This window comes from Paramisgurnus dabryanus, chromosome 8 (assembly GCF_030506205.2).
Source record: "Paramisgurnus dabryanus chromosome 8, PD_genome_1.1, whole genome shotgun sequence".
Lineage (NCBI taxonomy): Eukaryota > Metazoa > Chordata > Actinopteri > Cypriniformes > Cobitidae > Paramisgurnus > Paramisgurnus dabryanus.
In genome coordinates, this window is record NC_133344.1 from 28,901,985 (window position 1) to 28,919,650 (window position 17,666).

General features: G+C 38.9%; 1 protein-coding gene across 4 annotated transcripts in view; it reads right to left on the minus strand.

The window, feature by feature from the left end:
• Positions 1–179: 179 nt before the first annotated feature.
• Positions 180–17,666, minus strand: part of cltcb (clathrin, heavy chain b (Hc)) — a 28,371-nt gene continuing 10,884 nt past the window's right edge. Inside the window, exons 14-33 of one of the 4 annotated variants that reach the window (XM_065281414.1) lie at positions 17,502–17,665; positions 16,827–16,952; positions 11,602–11,744; positions 11,285–11,519; positions 11,078–11,200; positions 10,852–10,997; positions 10,583–10,766; positions 10,302–10,494; positions 10,068–10,225; positions 9,814–9,978; positions 9,611–9,718; positions 9,280–9,447; positions 9,040–9,189; positions 8,811–8,960; positions 8,025–8,135; positions 7,604–7,774; positions 7,290–7,511; positions 5,253–5,273; positions 2,305–2,380; positions 180–1,304 (exon numbers count right to left, since the gene is read on the minus strand). In XM_065281414.1, the coding sequence (XP_065137486.1) occupies positions 1,174–1,304; positions 2,305–2,380; positions 5,253–5,273; positions 7,290–7,511; positions 7,604–7,774; positions 8,025–8,135; positions 8,811–8,960; positions 9,040–9,189; positions 9,280–9,447; positions 9,611–9,718; positions 9,814–9,978; positions 10,068–10,225; positions 10,302–10,494; positions 10,583–10,766; positions 10,852–10,997; positions 11,078–11,200; positions 11,285–11,519; positions 11,602–11,744; positions 16,827–16,952; positions 17,502–17,665 (2,945 nt within the window). In that variant the 3' untranslated portion in view covers positions 180–1,173. The remainder of the gene's footprint in view (positions 1,305–2,304; positions 2,381–5,252; positions 5,274–7,289; positions 7,512–7,603; positions 7,775–8,024; positions 8,136–8,810; positions 8,961–9,039; positions 9,190–9,279; positions 9,448–9,610; positions 9,719–9,813; positions 9,979–10,067; positions 10,226–10,301; positions 10,495–10,582; positions 10,767–10,851; positions 10,998–11,077; positions 11,201–11,284; positions 11,520–11,601; positions 11,745–16,826; positions 16,953–17,501; position 17,666) is intronic. The other 3 variants (XM_065281415.2, XM_065281416.1, XM_065281417.2) reach the window with 3 other exon arrangements.

Consider the following 17,666-nt stretch of genomic DNA (forward strand, 5'->3'; position numbering starts at 1 on the left):
AATTCATGCCCTTTTTTCAAGGTTGCTAATTTGTACAATAACTACAATTAAGATGTATACCTTTTCAAATCATTATAAATTATTTTAAAATGTACATCTAATACGCAAATAAACAGGAATGCCTTGGAATTTCTGATCTAGGTATGCATGATCTGTGAAAAAAATAAAGTGCCAAAATATATGATGGAGAATGGATGAGTTTCATTTTAATCTTTGCCAATTTACAATCAAGCCACCAAAATAATCACAATCCTGTAAATGTATTCCTCTATTTTACGATCTGCAGATCGCACACAAACTTACAGGAGGACAAAGAATTGGTATCCATTGTGTATTAATTCTTCTGTACACTGCAAATATTGAGCTAGAACAGCACAACAACTGGCACACACACACACACGAACCTTAATACAAAGAACTGGATGAGTAAACACAGAAGTCAGAAGGATCAATGTATCCCTTGCTCATTTATGGAAATGGATTCACACAAGAAAGAGTACTGTATTCAATACAAGGAAAGGTCACCTGTTACACATGGAGTGAATGAGATGTTTACAACTACGAGGTTGATCGGGGAACCAGTTTCGGCTAAGGGATTAAAATCGTTTACTATATTCATGTCTGTATGCACTTAAAATTTCCATACAGCTACATATTTGTGTAGAATATCAGATTATTACTTAGTGTTAGCTAAATGTACCCATGGATGCATACGATCATGTTCAAATATTGTTTTAACCTTTTTCAGAATATACAATAATGAAATGCATTAAACAGATTGACAGTGTAAGCTCTTCACATACAATACATCAAAATTAAGAGTTCTACATTAGTTTCCTCTCACAAGAGTGCAAATCAGATGCTTCATGACATATTTTAAGGTTAATTGCTCGTCTCACAACTCGACTTACATACACAACCCATGCCCCCTTAAAAAAAAATTGCCTCCAAGAAAGAAAACGTAGTAGCCTTAAATATGGAATGTGAAATAACAAAAGATGTGGTCCGATTATTTTCTTTGACAACACAAATAAAAATGTCCTTCGTTGCATTTCAAGGAAAATAATTTAAAACGTGTATCCTTTTTTACTTTATATAACCTTGTGAGTAGACCACAATAAGCTAGTAAGAAACTTAAGGAGAGTTGGATGGACAGCTGCAGGCAGGAGGACTCTACATGCCATAGCCAAAGCCTGGCTGTGCGGGTTGGCCGTAGCCAGGCGCTGTGGGGTAGCCGTAGCCGTAAGGCTGCTGTGGGGGTACAGCGACATTGGGGCCTGCAGTGAGCATTAGCTGGGGTGTGCCTGCAAAATAACACAAAAGACAGGAGATTAATACCTTATGTACCTTAGGATGTTGATAATCACTTGGTTAATGAACTTTAACTCTTTCTCCGCCATTGACGATTTATCTGGTCAATTAAGATAAAATGCTTCCCTACCAATGACAAGGTCAAAACTTTTTTTGATCATCATTCTGAATCTGATCTATAAAAAAGTGCAATTATCTTATTATCAAATTAATTTTGTTTGAAAGCAGGGGGTCTGTTCTATTATTTGATATATTGTAGATTTTTATATTTAAAGAAGAAATTGTTCAGCAAGGCATTACACTTTTATGAAAATATAATAATAATAATAATTTATTATAAATATAATAATTTTATAAAAATATCTTTCAACTGCTTCATTTTAAATCCCTGTAAACCCAAACAGTCTCATGAGACAAGCTGTTGTCATATTCTGAGCAAACTGACGTCACTCTGTGCAGGCCCCGCCCACACCGTCTAAAGACAACAGTTAAGTCATAATTTTTATTTTAAGCTGTTTTTACATAATTCATTGCCACACATTTATTATGATCAATGAATTAAGGTGATAGTTTTATAATAAAAAATATACGTTTTCGGTATAGATAACAGTAAACAGGGAGGGGAAGCAGCATCAGCTCATTTGCATTTAAAGAGACACACACAAAAAGAGCACTTTTTCCTGCACACCCAAAAAAGATCCTTTTCAACATGTTAAATAATAAATTATCCATAGAGCATTTGGACCTGAAATTTACAGGCACATTCTGGGGACATCTGAGACTATTATTACATTTTGAAAAATGTTCATACAAGGTGATCTTTAATGCACATTGTACATTTGTACATAATGCACATTGCATAAAATGTACATTTACATTTCTACATTATAGAGACACTTATATCCAAAGTGTAGGATTATTTTTTGTAGAAAACAGTCAATTACAAGAAAAGACCGTGGATAACCAATTGCAAAAGCTAAGCAAGGTTCCTACCATAGACGATGGGTTGTGCCTCTGTGAGTTGCTCTTCCTCTTTCCTCAAAGACTCTGAAGCATCCAATTTATCAACCTGAATGAATAAGAGGGAAAAAGAAAGATAAACAAGAAAATGTGAACAGAGGCAAACAGCCTAAACTCAGTTACTAGTGACTGCTGGATGGGACCAATCATGGGAGATGCATAAAGCCAAGCGTAATATAAGGGCACACACGCTATCAAAGCAGGTCTCAGGGCACAAGCTCTTTGCCATAACACTTCATATCTTATAATAAAACACTCGCATAGAAATCACCATTTACTACCCACACCGTTATTATCCACCTACACCATAACCACTATGGCTTTTCGAGTGCTCTGTAATAAACAAAAGACAAAAAAGGTACTAAACCTCGATGGTCCTGCCATCCAGACAGTCAGTATCCTTTTCAAAACAGTGCATATGTAGAAAACAGAACCCTTTTATTCATTTACTGCTTCATAATTCAATGATATTAAAAACTGTGTGTAACGTCTAACTTTAAGAATTATAGCACTTGCATAAAAAAATTCCTGATAATTTACTCACACCATGTCATCCAAGATGTTTGTCTTTCTTACATCAGTTTTGTCTTTTCTTACAAGATTTTTTTTTTAGGAAAACTTCCCAGGATTTTTCTCCATATAGTGGACCTCAACAGTTTCAAAGCAGCTTCAAAAGGCTCTAAACGATCCCAAATGAGGGCACAAGGGTTTTATCTAGTAAAACAATCATCATTTTCGATCAATATGCTGCGTTTACACCAGCCGTGGTAGAGGCGGCAAGCGCGGGTGATTTACATGTTAAGTCAATGCAAAGATGCGATTACACGCAGATTATTATCCTGTGGCACGGTAAGCGCAGCGCGAATAGCACGGAACGTGCGGCGCGGATGGCACGTTCTGTGCGAATTGAGTGTTGCCGCGGGAAACAAGCGAGTTGAAAAATCTGAACTTCGGCAGATTTCTGCACCTCGTTAACAAATCAGGACCTTGCTGTATTAGTGACGTGATTACAGGAAGCGAGCGGAGTATCAGTGGAGTCGCAACAGCCCCTCCCATTATGCAAATTTCCATGTGAATTTCTTAAGTGACTAGAATTTCACGCGCGAATGAAGCGAGTTAACTCAAATGTTCAAGCGTCCAACTACGCGCGTTTTTAATTCTAATAGCGCGTTTTTGCCGCCTCTACTGCGGCTGGTGTAAACGCAGCATTACACAAGCCGTGTGACCCGCCCTTACTTATTACGTAATTACGTCAAAAGTTCACGCATGACGTGACCATTTGAAACAATAAACTGACACAAAGACATTAATAAGTGTCATTCCACAGACAACAACAATAACATTTGAACACTCCTCTTTCTCCACACTTGAAAACACTGAAGCAGTAGTTTAGCATACATCATGCGTGACCTTTTAACTTGATTACGAAATATGCAAGGTTGCACTGGCATATCACAAGGCTAGTTCAAGACGATAAGTTGTGGTTTAAAGTAAATCTTTTTATTTTTTGTCAAAAATGACAATCGTTTCAATAGATAAGACCCTTATGCCTCGTTTGGGAAGGTTTAGAGCTCTTTGAAGCTAAATTGAAACTGCAAACTGTTGAAGTCCAATGAAATCCACTATCTGGAGAAAAATCCTGAAATATTTTCCTCAAAAAACTTAATTTCTTTTTGACTGAAGAAACAAAGACATAAACATCTTGGATGACATGGGGGTGAGTAAATTATTGGGAATTTTTTTATGAAAGGGGAGTAATCCTTTAATGGAGGGACACTGCATATTGAACAGGTGCTGTAAAAGATGCCCCTGCAAAAGAGAAAGTCACTCTGCGAATGCTACAAACGGAAACTTAGAAAAGTCTTCTAGGTGCCGAAAACAACCAAAATCAATAAGATATAGCTGATAACAAGTACATTTTCCTGGTGTCTTACACTCCTTGAGTAACGAAATTGGGGTTTACAACAGTTCACCTAAAAATGAAAACCGTCATCATTTACCAACAAACTCTTCACCTTTTGAGTCCCACAGAAGAATGTCAAAGAGATCAGGAATGACATGAGTGTAAATAAATGATGGCAGAAATTTCATTTTTGAGCAAACTAACCCTCTGATGGTGCATTTGGGTTCAGTTCTCTACATAGAGCTGGTATCATTAACATTTAAAGGAGTACACTGTTGAGCAGGCTTAAAGAGATCGGCAAGTCAAAGTTTCGTTAAAAGGGAGAAATCATGCCACAGGTGTAGTTTGTTATTCCTATGTTAAAAGAGTGCATGAGAGAAAGGCAGAGTAAAGTTGTGATGAGTGAGAGATGGTTTACAGAGCCATTCACGGCTTCCAGAGGCAGGCAAAGCCAACAGCCAAGTTCCCTAACCTTTCAAGAGGGCTACTGACATAAACACATGCGTTTAAGGTAACTAAAACATACAATGGTTTTGATCATGGAAGGATCGCACTTTTTCAATAAATAAAAAAAGACGTCGCTAGATTGTAGTTCCAAAGCAAACCGAGCAACCATGCACCTCCCTGCTTTAAAGAAGAAATTGAAAATATGGTCACTTCATTTTGCTCTGATCCCACTTTTAATCTAATACTAAGACTACAATAGAATTAGCTGATGAACTTTAATAATGTTACTTAATTTTTAGTTAAAAAAGAATGATCGTTGATAAACGTCTAGTCGACAGTGTAGTTCATCAGCAAATTCCAGCTCGCTATCGTCTCTAGGTCTGAGGCTCACCATCACAGCGTCTGGCATACGAGATGGTCAGTAATCTAGAAGAAACTCGAGGGAAATCTAGTTAAGGTGTGAATCGAAAAGCAGCGGGGTGATATGGGAGGAAAGAAGTCATGCAGATTCTTCAAAGTTTCAGTCTTCCAAACTACAAGGGTTAAAGGCGGAATAAGAGTGAACCTTCACCTTTTCCTTAATTGCATCAACCTGAAAGGGAATTTAAGAGTGGCAGCTTAAGAAACAAAAGCAAACTTAACAGTCCAGCATTGAAAAAAGCAGGTTGAGAACAAATGCAGAAAACCCCAGAAGTGTTAAAAGAAATTAACAGCAGGAAATCATAGAAGATAAACAAAATGTCCTCCCTTTTACTCGACTAGTATCACCTTTCGCAATTATAAATCTAAAACAAACACTTCTGGTTGAGATGATGGAGGATTCCTAATGAATTATATATATTAAATGATTCAAGCTAAATATGTTTAACTGTGCTCATGGATAAAGTAAGAATTAAAACGAAGTAATAGTTCACCCGAAGATGTAAATTTCCTCACCCTTATGGCATCCCAGTATCTTAAAATTACTACGGAATACATTTAAAAATTTGGGTGAACTATTCTTTTAAAGCGATACTCCAGCCAAATATCAAAATAACCCCATGATTTACTCACCCTCAAGCAATCCGATATACATATGTCCATCATCTTTCAGATGAACACATTTAGAGTTATTTTAGTAAATGTCCTAGTTTTTCCAAGCTTATAAGGGGAGGAAAAAGAGTCCAGGAAACATCTTCTCACTTTAAAGCCCAAAATCCAGCATCTATCTTTAACAGAAGTAATCTACACAGCTCCAAGAGGTTAATAAATGCTTTTTGCAGGTAATCAATACGATATTGTAAGAAAAATATTTATATTTTAAAATTTACAAACTACCGTATTTTCCGGACTACAGCCCAATTTTTCATAGTTTGGCGGACACTGTAACTTATATAGTCAGGTGCAACTTATACGTCAAAAACATTTCATATGAACCAAGAGAAACCATTACCATCTACAGCCACTTGATTTGGGTTGCCATGTTAATTTAGCCTATTCAGCCTCCCAGGTATGTTCTGTATATTATTGTGTATCGTGTAAATAACTGTTGACTCTTTCCCCGCCATTGACGAGATATCTCGTCAATTAAGAGAAAACGCTTCCCCGCCAATGACGAGATTTTCCGTCTTTCCGCAATACCGCTATTATCCACCAGGTGGCGCCCTTCCGCAACTTTTTAAACCCGGAAGTATTGCCCTATGGCAAGCTGCTGCATGTCCGTGTCTGTTTTGAAGATCGCTCTGAATGGGATCTCTATGAAAAGTCCGTCACAAAAATGGAATTATCTCTGCTTTTTGCTCAAAATATGGTGTTTTTGCAGAAACCTACCCATATTCAAAAGCTGATTGCAAAAGAACCACTAAAGGTAGGATGAAACGGTTTTTTTGTTTGAAAGCAGAGGGTCTGTTCTTTCATTTGGTATATTGTATGTTTATATATTTAAACAAGAACATTTTCTGGAAGGCATTAAACTTTGGTGAAAATCATGAAAAACGCTGGCGCTGGCTGGCAACTTTTTTTAAAAACGCTGGCGGTGAAAGAGTTAATGTTACTTTAACATGTACGGACACCTATTCAGTATGCTGTTCTTTGCTATTGTTTAGCTGAATAACTTGCCTTTCCAGATTAAATGTCTGTTATTCGGCTTGGATTTTGTGAAATCATTTTCAAAATAAATGCAACATATAGTCCAGTGTGACTTATATATGTTTTTTCCTCTTCAAAACGCATTTTTGACTGATGCAACTTATACTCCAGAGGAGCGACTTAATAGTCTGGAAAATACAGTATCAGGTAACAACGCCATCTGGGACTCAGTCAATGAGGGTGAGTAAATTATGGGGTAATTTTGATATTTGGCTGGAGCACCCCTTTAACATGCTAAATGTAATACCAAAAAGTGGTATTTTTTATAATGTAAAATAATTATACAAATAACAAGGAAAAAGGTGCATACAAGAGATCCATTCCAAAACCTAGTAAGCTAACCTCTCCAGACAGATTTTAAAAGCATCACATGTGTTCAACAAACTAGGTTTTGGAACAAAGCGTTTCTACAAAAACTGAACTTCGAAAAGCTTTTCGATCTAAAAATATTACCATCAGACCCACTGGGTAGAGGGCTCACCTTGGAGAGGTACTCCCTCATGACCTGAATGAAGTAGGGCATGGAGAAGTCCATGAGGTTGTGCCTCCATGCGGTCTCCAGCACCACATCGGGCCTTAGCAGGTCATAGCAGGTGAAGAGGCAGGCAGCAAAACACTCTTTCTTGTCTTCTTCCAAGAACCACTGTAGAAGCTCCTCAGCCAGCTCAATGTCTTTAGACTCTGAAGCGTACTGCATTGCATCCTGTGAAAGACCATGAACGGAACTGGTTAGGAAAGTCCTGCAAAAAAAAAGATATGCTCTGGTTTGACAGTCCATGTGACTAAGGCCGAGACCTTGTAGAGTTTGTCTTTCTTGCAAAGCTCCACACTTTGCTTCCAGCGGTTGTTGCCTTTGAAGAGGTAGGCGGCGATTCGCCTGAACTCGATGAGTTCGTGCTTCTCCAGGCTCTGAGCCAGAGAGATGTTGTCGAAGTTGTCGTAGGCGTCAATAGATGTGCGCAGAGCCTGTGGAGAACATAAGACCATTTGGATTGAAAAGCTGCAAACTATGAGACGTTTCATAAGATGCCATGCAGACCATGTCCCAAACGGCACAAGTGTTGATGTGATCTCAGAAAATCTGGAAGGTCCAAAAGACCTCAGAATGTGTTTTGCATTACGTCAAAATAGCTGAACCAAAAGGAAGGATGGTGCCTTTTGGGACAGGACCAAAGTAAAAACAGAGGTCACAGTATACCACTGACATGCTTCCTACCTGGTAATCTTCTTCTGTGATGAAGAGATTATTTAGTGCCTCATTTACACTCTTGTTATTGTGGTTCTGTACAGACCGCAGGTACGGCTTCACCAATGACAACTGTTTGACCTGAACACAACAGCAACATCAAAATGAAGACATTTCAGGGTTCGATTTTAAAAGCAAAGTAATGGTCTAAGGGTCAGTGACAAAAACGGTTTGCAAGATGATAAAAAAAACTTGTTTTAAAAGCATGCATCAGTTTATTTCAATGCACATAGTGTATTTATGTTAATTTTTTGCAATAAAAAATATTACATTTGCTCTATTTTTTAAGACTGAATGGACCTGAAATGTCAAATGGTGTAACCGCCAATTGCGCCAAAGAATGAGAAATATTCAATATTTTATCCACCTTGATGGCATGTAAGCATAATCACCAAAAAAAGTCAAATAAAATTGTATTTGTTTGTTTTTTATATTTGTCCTGACACATGCAAATACAGCTCTGTTTTGTAAATAATCTTTGACAAATTATGTAAAAATGTATGTAAAAAAATCATATTACACTAAACTAGATGAATATATTTTATTACACTTTTTTATGAATATATTTATATTTTAATTTGAAAAAATACTAGTTACACCAATTGACACAGACCGGTTACACCACATTGACATTTTTGCAATTATCCCCCAAATATTCTTTCAAAATGAAATAAAAACAGAAATTTTAGACTAAACTATGTTTGCAAGTAATCAGTAAATTTATTTAGAAATTCTAAACAGATCGATGCATGATACCTTGCTGAAGAAGTTGACGGCACGGGTGTGGTCAAGTCGCGGGGAAAGTACGATCAGCAGGTCGTTCAGTAACAAAGGTTTAAACTCCAGATAAAACTGAATGGCTTTATAGTACAGCTCAACATTGGCCACCTGCAAAAGACAACAATACTTCATGTGCTTTTCTTTTAGATTTATAACACTGAAAAATTGAATGTTGCTTTCCCATGAAAAAACTGTGTGACAATACCTTGGTTATGATGTCTTTAAACTGACTCTCCTTCCAGGCATCTGCCGGATGGTTCATCATAGTGATAATAGCATTGTCATACTCCTCATATTTATCGTACAGGAAGACTAGCTCTCCCCATAGGTGAGCCTGCTCAGCTGCTCTCAAAACCTAGACAGCAAATTGATAAAGTTTTCATTCACACCTTATGCACATGTACATTCCAATAAAATAGATTTAATTTACATGACAGAAAATGACCTTGGGAATGTTGACCCTGGACCAGAAGAGCTCCAGGTGCTCCCTCATCTTCTGCGGTTTAAATTTGGAGTATAGGATAGCCAGCTCTGTAAACATCCCCATGTGAGCACGCTCCAGCCCGAGCGCCGCCTCCAACATAGTGATCAGCTCCTCGAAATATCCACGGTCCTGATGAAGCGACCACAAATATTTATTAGCTTCAAGATTGATGGGTAATAGAAGGTTCTTACTAAAGCGATACTTGCAATGGTAACAGACCTATTGACGAATAACCTCACATGACATTAGATATTTAACCTGTAGTAGTAACTGATAAAGTGTACAGACTGACCTGGTAATAGTTGATGAGCTCCTCAAGTTCGTCAGCATGTACAACAATATGCAATCCACACATCTGAGCCAAGCGAAACTCCTTTCCATCAACACAGGCGAAGCAAACCTACAAATGGAGAACACCAGTCAGTAATCTAGCACCGCTATTGTTTGCATTTGGGATTTTAGCAAGTTACTGTGGCTTCCAAACTATAATCTGACCTCTTTCCAGGTCCTCGTGCTGTTGGCTTTGCGGGCTCCGTCGACAGCCGCCTGATACTCGCCGAGATGCACCAGAGTCGAAGCCAGGCGCCCAAAGTTGGACACGTTGTTATAAAGTAGTTTAGCTGCCTCGTACATCTTTTCATCGTAGCATCGGTCACCAACCTAGACAGAAAACGAGGAAAAGGAGTCTCTCATTTAAAAAACATCATCTCCCAATGTTAAACTGAAGTAGGAGATTGACTTCTTATTACTTGTTGGATGTGTGCGTTGTTAGGCCCATTTATAAACTCTTCCAGTTCAGCCAGGCGGTTGGTCTTAGCCAAGGCAAAGATCAGCTCGGTCTCCACGTACGATTCCCGGGCCTTCTTACGAGCCATCTGCAGGAACTTCACCAGATCCTCCCAGTTTCCTAAAGAAATACAAACATAACTATACTCTTTTCTACATTTAATGAGTTTACTAATGAATATCTTTGCGTTTCTTACCGCTTTGTGCCGCAGCTTGTCCCACTTCCATGTACGCTGAAGGATCATCAGCTTTGATGTACGAGTCAATGGCCTCCTTTACCAAACCCTTCTGCAGCTGAGCTTTAGCCAACTGACTCCACACCGCAGGCTCATTACAGCGCTCAGCAAACTCATAGGCTCGGTCCAGATTGCCAATGTGCTCGATAAGAACCTGCAGTTAAGACCAAAAACAGGGCATAAATGAAATGGCTGTCCTTTTATAAACACATAGATGATAAATGGTATTTGGTGGGACGCACCTGTACTGCTGATGTGTTCACGTCAAATTTCCTGAAGATTGCGAAAGCCTCTTCGAAGAGCTCATTGCTGATGGCAATGTTAGCGATGTCTGGGGCGTCGTAATTGTCCAGGCGGTTGATGTACTCCATGACACGAGTGCGGTCTGCTTTGATGGCGGTCAGGATCAGAAGGTTTTGCAGGTTCCTGTGACACGAATTACGCACAAGATATTGTTTACAAAGCATTTATGGAAATCAGGTCCCATATCCATCAAATTTCCAGGGATTACCTGTGTTCGCTGAACACCGAGTTGTCCAGGACAATCTTCTCCAGAAGTTCAATGAGCTCATTGGGCAGGTCGGCGGTCATGAAAGCTTTGACAGTAACAGAGACCTCCTCGGGGTCTTGGGTCTCAGAGAGGGCGGTCTGAACAACCTGCGGCGGGCGGTAATGTTAGGTAATGTTCGTAAGCTTTAAAACTTTTAACATAAAGAGCCCCTTTTTCTCAGGTGTACCTGGTCGATCAAAGGTCTCCTGTAGGGATTGCTTTCCAGAAGCACACTAGCCCACAGCTCAGGATCCTTTCGACGAACAAGGTATCGGGAAAGACTTTTGAAGAGAGAATTCTCGTTGCAAACCTACAAGAAAAAATCAGAACAAAATGTACTCACTTTAAGAAACTACAAATGCTTGTCCAAAGCCAAAAAAACTCAATTCCTTACATGGATGAGCTCTTGGTCACACTGTCCTCTCTCGTAAGCCACACAGGCTAGATGAGGGTCCCTCTTCTCGCAGTATTTGCCCACCACGCGACTGTCATAGAAAGGGTTCTCTCGGAGGAAGCGCTCAGGGTTGTTGTTGCTGTCGATGTAGATCTTAGCCAGAGCATTATGGGTAGCCGGTTCTTCACATCCCTCATGGATACGAGCCTCCAACCACGGTAGGAGCAGCTTCAGTCTGTCATGCAGAGTAAAGCGTTACTTCAAGGCCAGAGGGATCTCTGGGGTTAAATTTAAAAGCAGGCAGTGGATATTTTCACCTGTTCCTTTTCTCCACCTCGGCCACCAGTTCATCAGTAGAAAACTGCCCTCTGACCACCAGAATGAGGTTTTTGATGACGTCCTCAGAGCAGTCCACATCCAACAACCCTCCGATCACCACAGGCAGACGGCTGGGGTTCACCTGTAACATTCAAAGCTTTTACTCACAGACGTCACTTTGTAACTAAAGCATTACTCAGGGCTCGACATAAGGAACTGCCCGGTTGCCCGGGGCCAGTGTGAGAGAAGCTCGGGCCAGTAAATCGTATTGTCACTTGCCCGATCGGGCCAGTGCTTCACCCTCAGTCACTAAAATATATTTTCTGTCTGCGGCCCGTTGTCTCTATGTACTCTTACGCAATGTTACCATTGAGACGCATTTTAAGCGGCGCGAACGTAAACTTCTTAGCAATAGCATAAAGTTTCTCTTACCTTATTGGTTGTTGTGGTGACTGTTGCGTGTTTTGTGTGATACTCAGCTGGTAGTAGTAAGTTAGAGCAAAGATACGTTAAGATGGCGGAGGCGCCGGCGCCCTCCGATAATAAGGCCAAATGTAAACTTTTTTTTGCATCTCGGAAGCATACATTTACTTACATAAAACACGACGAAAGAAACGATGCGATGTTTCGACCATTTTCCGTCAACTTCCGAGTATAGCAGACAAGTTGGGATCCTTTTTCGTTAGGACCAGCAACTACCGCAAACAAAATGTTGAAGCCCATGAGAAAAGTCTGATAACGCTTCATCTGGTCCACCAAACTTAATGGCGAGACGTATGAATGAGGAGAATTTCCAGCGCATCGAGAGACATATCAACACAGCATATCACGTCATCAAGAATGAACAGCCATTATGTCATTCGAACGGTGTATTGACTTGCTTAAAAAAAATTAAAACAGAGTTTATGTGGGATCTCAGTACCACACAGATATTGCATGTCGGAGGTAAGAAATATTTGGTTTAACGTCTTTTCTAATACAGGGTATATAGCAATCCTTATGTTAAATTTACTACTTTTTAATACCTTTTTTACTACCTTCAGAATAGTTTTTAAAACCATCACAACACTGAATTGCAAGTGTTAATCAGCGGCCTTTCTATTATTTACACAGATTTTGACATATATAACATACAAAAAAGAATTAAAGTGAAAAAAATTCTTCTGACTGAAATGTTTTTCAGGCCAAGTCATATTCCTTTACCTAACACTTTATGTAGGCGAGTAGGGATGGGCACGAGTACTCAATTGCTCGAGTACTCGAACGTGGCATCAATGATCGATCATGAAAACGATGATCATCTGGGTTTATTTACTTATTTATTGTGGCATTTGGATGTCTGGTTAGCATTACAAGCGCATGTTGTAGTAAAGACTGGCTCTGGACATGCGTGTTTGACGCGTCTCGAGATACGTTGACCGGCATATGACATCAGTAACATTACCATGCGTGATTCAAAAACAAACAGATAATTCCGCGCCAACTAGCCGATCCGCGCAATGAACGGCATCCCGCCGATCCCGTGAACCCGGCCACACCTCACATCACTGAGGCACTATGGTTTAAAAGGATGACGTGATTTTCGGAAATACAGTCAGTCAGGGGCAAAATCTACATCGCCGTCAAAAGTTCAATGGGTTATCATATCATATTTAAACATCAAAGAAATACCAGAGAGCCATACGAGCATAACATTACATCTTGACTGAGAACAGGTAAGGGGACGACACGACACAGCTAATCGCTAAAATGATAGCAAAAGACTTAAAGCTGCTTAATGTTATGAAGCTTGTGCTTTGACTAGACATGTTTCAAAGTGCGCGGTTTATGATGCACATCCACAAAGGGAGTTAAACTTTCTGTACATAACTTAGTTAACAATGTAACTTAGTTGAAGTCTTGCATTTTATGCAGATAGATGCACGTTGTACATTTATGTTGTATAAAGGCTTAATATTATTTAGAGTGCGTCATAGAGAAAGTGCTCAGTTTGTGTTTATTAACCCTTTAGTTTCACTTCATCACGCAGCTATTCATGTAAGAGGTTTCTGTTTAAAACATTTAATTCATTAATTATCTAGTATGTGTTCATTGTTCTGTCCTAGTTTCTTCAAAATTAAGTTTTATTTGAGTGTTTTTAATAAAAATATTTTCATTTTCACCATGACGTATATGCCCCGCCCCTTTGATTGCCCCGCCCCCAGTTAATCGAGAACTCGTTCTTCAGACCTATGGATTAATCGAAATGAAAAAATGACATAAATGCACATCCCTATAGGCGAGACCAATAGCATTTTAAGGGGATATTTTGCCATGAATTCCTCTGTGTCCTGTGGCATATATAGGTAGCTGTAGTTTGCAGGGCATTTCAGATAAACAGCGAAACAGCTAAATAACTCGCTATATAAAAAGAAAACATGAATATCACCACCTTTAATGAATCTTTTATTAATTATTTATTAATTGTTAATGTATTTATTTTAGCATTTACTAATCATTTTTTTTATCAAAGTTAAAATTGTTAACATTAGTGAATTTACCATGAAATACAGTCAATTACTGTTATGACATAAACAAGAATTAATGAATGCTTATATACTCTATATTTTTCATTGTTTGTTCATGTTATATAATGCATTTACTAATGTGAACAAATACAACTTTTTCATATCATATTATTCACATAAACGAATAATCCAGGGTCTGTTCTGTTCACACAACAGCTTTTACAGTCGCAGCTCTAATACAGTAACGTTATGTATGAATATAAACCCTGAACGAGTAACTCGAGTCAAACTCGTGTACAATTCGCACAGGATGTCTGTAACCATAGTTGTAAGAAAATTAACCATGGTTTTACTACAGTTAAGACCAAAAAACTGTAGTAAAACCCTGGTTACCACAAAATAACCATGGTTTTGACAACCATGGTTTTCAAAAACCATAGTTAAACCACGGTTAGTGTAGTAAAACCATGGTTTTGCTCATAGTAATCAATTGACCAAAAAACCATGGTTACTACACTTTTACCACAATAAAACCATGGTTAATTTTCGTAAGGTGTAAATAAATGACTGTACCTTTATTAACAAAATATTATGTTACAATAGAGGCAGCGCTGATGTGCTATTTTATGCGGAATGTTTCTGCTGTTTACTTTCTCTTAAGACCTAAACGGTCGTGTTTATATGAGGATATTTGCAAAGACGGGATTTTAGAGTGTTGATGTGTTATTTAAGGCCAATAAAGAGGCAAAAATTCTCACAACACAAGCTCAATGAGAAGCACTGACACAGACAGCGGACGCATTTAGCACTGTTTTTTTTTGTGTTTGAATGGCTTAAAATCACTTGTTTTTAAACTGCGGTGCTTAAATATATGTACAAATGTTACGTTTTTGTGACCACGCGCAAATGCAACTGCAAGAACCGACAGGTGGATGACATCAAAGTGTTGCGAGAGCATTTCGGAAGCAGTCTCCTCTTATGATTCCTCGTCAATCTCTCTGACGGGATTTGGATGTCATCTGCCTCTTGGTTCTTGTGGCGCCACATGAAGTTTACCCACGAGTTTAACAAACCCGTTGTATCAGCCACTGGCTAGATCAGCATAGCATTAAAAACGTGACGCGGATGATCACGTACGTGAGAAATCATTTACCCTAAAATACAGGACCGCTAACGTTAGTCATACTGTGCAGACACGTAAATTACCTGGCTGTTTGATTTTCTTAGCCCACGAACTGAAAGGCTTGCCAATCTTCAAAATTTCGCTAAGCCAAGTCAACCTCCATTGGTCTTTTACACCTTTATCTATCTTCAAAACATCGGAGCCTTCCTGCATTATAAGTTTGACCATGCTAGCTGAAATAAAGTTTTACCTCAGCTTAACGTGATACAGCCAGAAAACCCGGAGTGGATCCGGTGTGTAGTGATTACAGAACGCTTACAGTGGAGAGAGGAACGTGATTTGGCTCCACCCCAGGCTTTGATCAAATCCCAGAGACGAAAGATCTTTGATTATGTGCCCAGATATGCTAAAGCCCATATTTAAACGCGAACGCAGACAGAATTTCAATCAGAATAGGACACCTGATAGTCTGAAAAAAATAATACCTAATTTGGAAAAAAATAATACCTCTAAGCCAAATTTAACACTTTTAATGGCCTTAAATTTGACAATTCTGATTTATCACTTTTTAATACTTTTTAAAACCCCGCGGATACCCTGTAATAGTTAACTCTTTCCCCACTAATGATGAGTTTAAAGTAATCTATATTTCCGCTATTACCCACTAGGTGACGCGCTTACCCAACTTATAAAACACTGAAGCATGTAATCAACGGCCGCGTGACGTCGACCAGCGTAGCGCAAGCTTAGGGAGGACTGTTTTAGACATGTTTATGTGAAAACCATAATTTTTGCAATTCTGTTTGCCAACACTTTATCTTTAACTCTTTCCCCACCAGCATTTTTTATATTTTCACAAAAGTTTAATGAAAGAACAGATCCTCTGCTTTTAAACAAAATTGAGATAATAGGACTTAGTATTTACTGCTTTTGGATCCGTATATGCTGGTTAAGAGTGCCACCTACTGCATAATAGCGAAAATATGGATTGACGTAAAAATCGAGGGAAAACCTTCCGATCTCTCTGTTGAAGCCAATACAGAAGGGACTTAAACTGCAATTCATCAACTGGCCGCTACAGACTGGTTCCAGAAGGGACCCCAATGTTAAAACGCCCAACTTCAGAGCAGAAAATAATATGTTTACAGGATGGTCTACATATCTAATTTTGCCCTTCATGACAACTGTGAGGGGAGTACATTTTTTGTAACTCATCTGTTTAAATTATATTAAGCCTTAAAGTTCTGCATAATTAAGGGCATGGGTGAACGGCCAGTCGAGCTAGGTGGGAGTGGTTTTAGCAACCACCCACGCCCCGCTTCTTTACCCATTTTTGGATATATGCGAGTGATATACAGTGACGAGCGGCCAAGATGGCGACGACAAGCACCGCATACTATTGGCTTAAAAAAAAAAAAACTCTTCACAAACCGATGGGTGACGTCACGGACACTACGTCCATATATTTTACAGTATATGGTAAAACATCGTCTCTGGCAGGAAAGCGTTTTCTCTTAACTGATGAAATAACTGGTCAATGGCGGGGAAAAAGTTAATCAGACTAAAACAGAAAAGCAGGAAGCATAACAATTACCTTTTGCACGTAGATCTCAATGTACTTCTGCAGGTTGTTGCGATACAGGTAGAGCACAAGGTCGTGGACAAAGTCAAAGCGGTCACATACAATAATGAGGGGCAGCTGGTCGGTTAGTTTCGCCTCCTGTTTTAAACAAACGTTAAATAATTTATTTAAGTGCACATGACATTAAGATGTTTGCTTAAAGGCCACATCAAAATTCAAGAGCCCTTTATCCTTTATTTATAATTAATGGGAACCCATTTTTTGGTTTATCCCTACCAATTATGATAAAACATACTTAAAGGTGACAAAGAATACATTGATACAATATGTTAAATTGTTCTCTGATATCTCCATAAAATTTATGTAACTTTATTAAGTGCAAAAAATTATCCAGAGATGGTTTTACATGTCCATTTACAACCCAAGGATTTTCCTTTATATGAAATGGGCTGTAATTACCTTATTTGGAAGGGTCATGAATAATAATGTTGAGCTCTGTTCTGATTGGTTGTTTCACAGTGTGGCTCGTGAGCCTCATGTCAGTAGCTCACATTACTAAACAGACCATATATGTTTGAGATGTGACAACAGTACACGGCATGATGTAGTAAAACAGTAGATGTAGTGAACTAAATCTAATGCAATAATTTCCCCCTAATATTGTAAAAATCCGTGTTCGTCTCACACCTTAAGAAAGTTCTTTACGCGCTCAGGATCGTAACAGTTGCTCTCTCTGCAGATTCTCTCAACTTCTTTAATTTGACCAGTTTTGCAGGCAGCCTGGATATATTTAAAATGAACCTCTGGATCCTGGCTGAAGTTCACAATGGAGCCCAGGAAGTAGAACAGACC